This window comes from Eimeria acervulina, genomic scaffold (genome assembly GCF_000499425.1).
Source record: "Eimeria acervulina Houghton genomic scaffold, Eah_scaff220, whole genome shotgun sequence".
Lineage (NCBI taxonomy): Eukaryota > Apicomplexa > Conoidasida > Eucoccidiorida > Eimeriidae > Eimeria > Eimeria acervulina.
Window position 1 is genome coordinate 20,274 of NW_013550017.1, and position 2,500 is coordinate 22,773.

At 39.1% G+C, this 2,500-nt stretch overlaps 1 protein-coding gene across 1 annotated transcript in view; it reads right to left on the minus strand.

Annotated features, from left to right (window-relative positions):
• Positions 1-726: 726 nt before the first annotated feature.
• Positions 727-2,500, minus strand: part of EAH_00026350 (trafficking protein particle complex subunit 3, putative) — a gene marked incomplete at both ends in the record, with an annotated part of 2,532 nt that continues 758 nt past the window's right edge. The window contains 3 exons of the mRNA XM_013396537.1: positions 727-765; positions 1,550-1,696; positions 2,378-2,477. Of these exons, the coding sequence (XP_013251991.1) occupies positions 727-765; positions 1,550-1,696; positions 2,378-2,477 (286 nt within the window). The remainder of the gene's footprint in view (positions 766-1,549; positions 1,697-2,377; positions 2,478-2,500) is intronic.

A 2,500-nucleotide genomic window follows, 5' to 3' on the forward strand; every position in this document is an offset into this window, starting at 1 on the left:
TATATATAAAAATAAACACATATATATATATATATATATATATATATATATAACAATAAGCATATATATATATATAACATTTCTTTTGGAGCAATTTGTTTATTAATAATTATATTTACACAGACTGAAAAACAACGAAAACCCTCTTTGCTGCTGCATCTGCTGCTGCTACTATATATCCAAGTACAAACTAACAAAATATTATTATATACATATATCTAGATATATATAGTATTTATATATATATTTCTGTATATATATATAGATATATCTATATATATATGTATATATATATATATATATATACATATATATATATATATATATATGAGTGAAGTCAGTATGGAAGCAAAAGAAGAAGATGAGATATAAGAAACAGCAGAAAAAAGCAGCAGGTTTGCTGCTCTAGGGTTTAGGGTTTAGGGTTTGTGTCTTTGATGAGGGCTTCGCTGCTTCCCTCCACAACATGTGCACAAACAAACAAAAGAATCTACACTCAGCTGTATCTGCTGCAGGAGACAGCAGCAGATAAGACAGACGAAAGCAACAAAGACAGAGACTGCTGCTGTCTTTAATTGCTTCTTCCCCGCAAACAAAACCAAAGTGCTGCTGCAACAACTGCTGCAACAGCTGCTGCAACAGCTGCTGCAACAGCTGCTGCAGCAGCTGCGGCAGCAGCAGACACAAACCCTGCTGCGCAGTTTAGGGTTTAGGGTTTAGGGTTTTCTACGCATCGTCGTCGTCCTGGAACTCCTCCTTCATCAGCTGTGCATACACCCCAACAACACAAACCAAACAAAACCCTAAACTCCTTTACTAATGCTCTGCTCTTTAAAGAAGCAGCAGCAACAGCAGCAGCAGCAGCATTAGTAGCAGTAGCAGCATCAGCAGCGCTAGCGGCAGCAGTTGCGTGATTTGCAGCAACAGCAGCAGCAGCACGATTGGCAGCAGCAGCAGCAGCAGCAGCAGCACTATTAATAGCAACAGCAGCATGACTGGCAGCAGCAGCAAGATTAGCAGCAGCAGCAGCAGCAGCAGCAGCAGCAGCAGCAGCAGCAGCTGTTTGCTCGCCTCTTTGAGCTCCAATTTAATTTCATAGACATCGTCGCCCTTCAGCATATCTTTCACGAAGTAACAGGAAACCCGCATCCGCAACTAAACAACGCACACAAACCCTAAACCCTAAACCCTAAACCCTAAACCCTGGACTGACGTGGGGGAAGGAAGAAAAGACGCGGATGGAAGGAGAAAGTAAAACGAAAACAAACAAATAGGTAGACAAACAACAAACAAGCAGAGAGCGACAAACCCTAAACCCTAAACCCTAAACCCTAAAACAGATACAAAGAAACAAACAAACCCCCCAAAGACAATGCATACAACAAGAGCCAAGAAAGACAACCTCTACCCCTCAAACCCTAAACCACAAACCCTAAACCCCAGACCCTAAACCCCAAACCCCAAACCCTAAACCCCAAACCCTAAACCCTGAATCCCAAACCCAGCCCCTAAACCCTAAACCCTAAACCCTAAATCGTAAGATAAATACCTGTTCTAGGGCTCCTTTAATAACCCCGCAAATGAGGTTTGAATAAGAAAGAGAAGCCAGAGAAGGAGGCAATTCAACAAAGTCTGCCAGGGGATTTGATGAAAAAACAAAAGTGCAGCTTCTTTCATCGTTAGGCGACGATAAAACCTCAGCAGACACCCCAAGAAACATCCTAAACCCTAACTGTAAACAAACATAAAAATATATATATGTATATATGTATATATATATATATACATTATATATATATACATGTATATGTACGTATATATATGTATATATGTATATATGTATATATATATATATATATATATTATATATATATACATGTATATGTACGTATATATATTTATAAATATTTATCTACTTAGTAATTATAACTATTAACTAAATATATATATATATATATAATTAATAAATATAAAGTATGTTTGTAACAAATTTGTTGATAATAAATCGTAAATAAATAAATAAACAAATACACAAATAAAGACAACAAAACAGACAAACAAAGCAAGCAAACAAACAAACAAAACAAACAAACAAACAAACAAAGCAAACAGACAAACAAACAAACAAATTAGTCCAGCAGCAGAGACAGTCGGGGCGACGAAAGCAACAAGCAACGCCATAAGCAACAAACAGCAGCAACAGCAGCAGCAGCAACAGCAGCAACAGCAGCAGCGCACACTGCAGACGCATCAGCAGCGGCAGAAACAGCAACAGCAGCAGCAGCACATTCATCAACATCACAAGCAGCAGCAGCTGCTCTCTCTCCTTGCCCCTCTCCACCCCTCCCAACCCTAAACCCTAAACCCTAATTTCTACCTTCGCAATGACTTCAGCTGTTTCCCTGAAGCTCTCGCAGGCCCCAATATTTGTCTTAGACAAAAACTCATCCACCAAACGAACGCCAATGTTATAACCCCTGAAGCAGCAGCAGCATCAGCA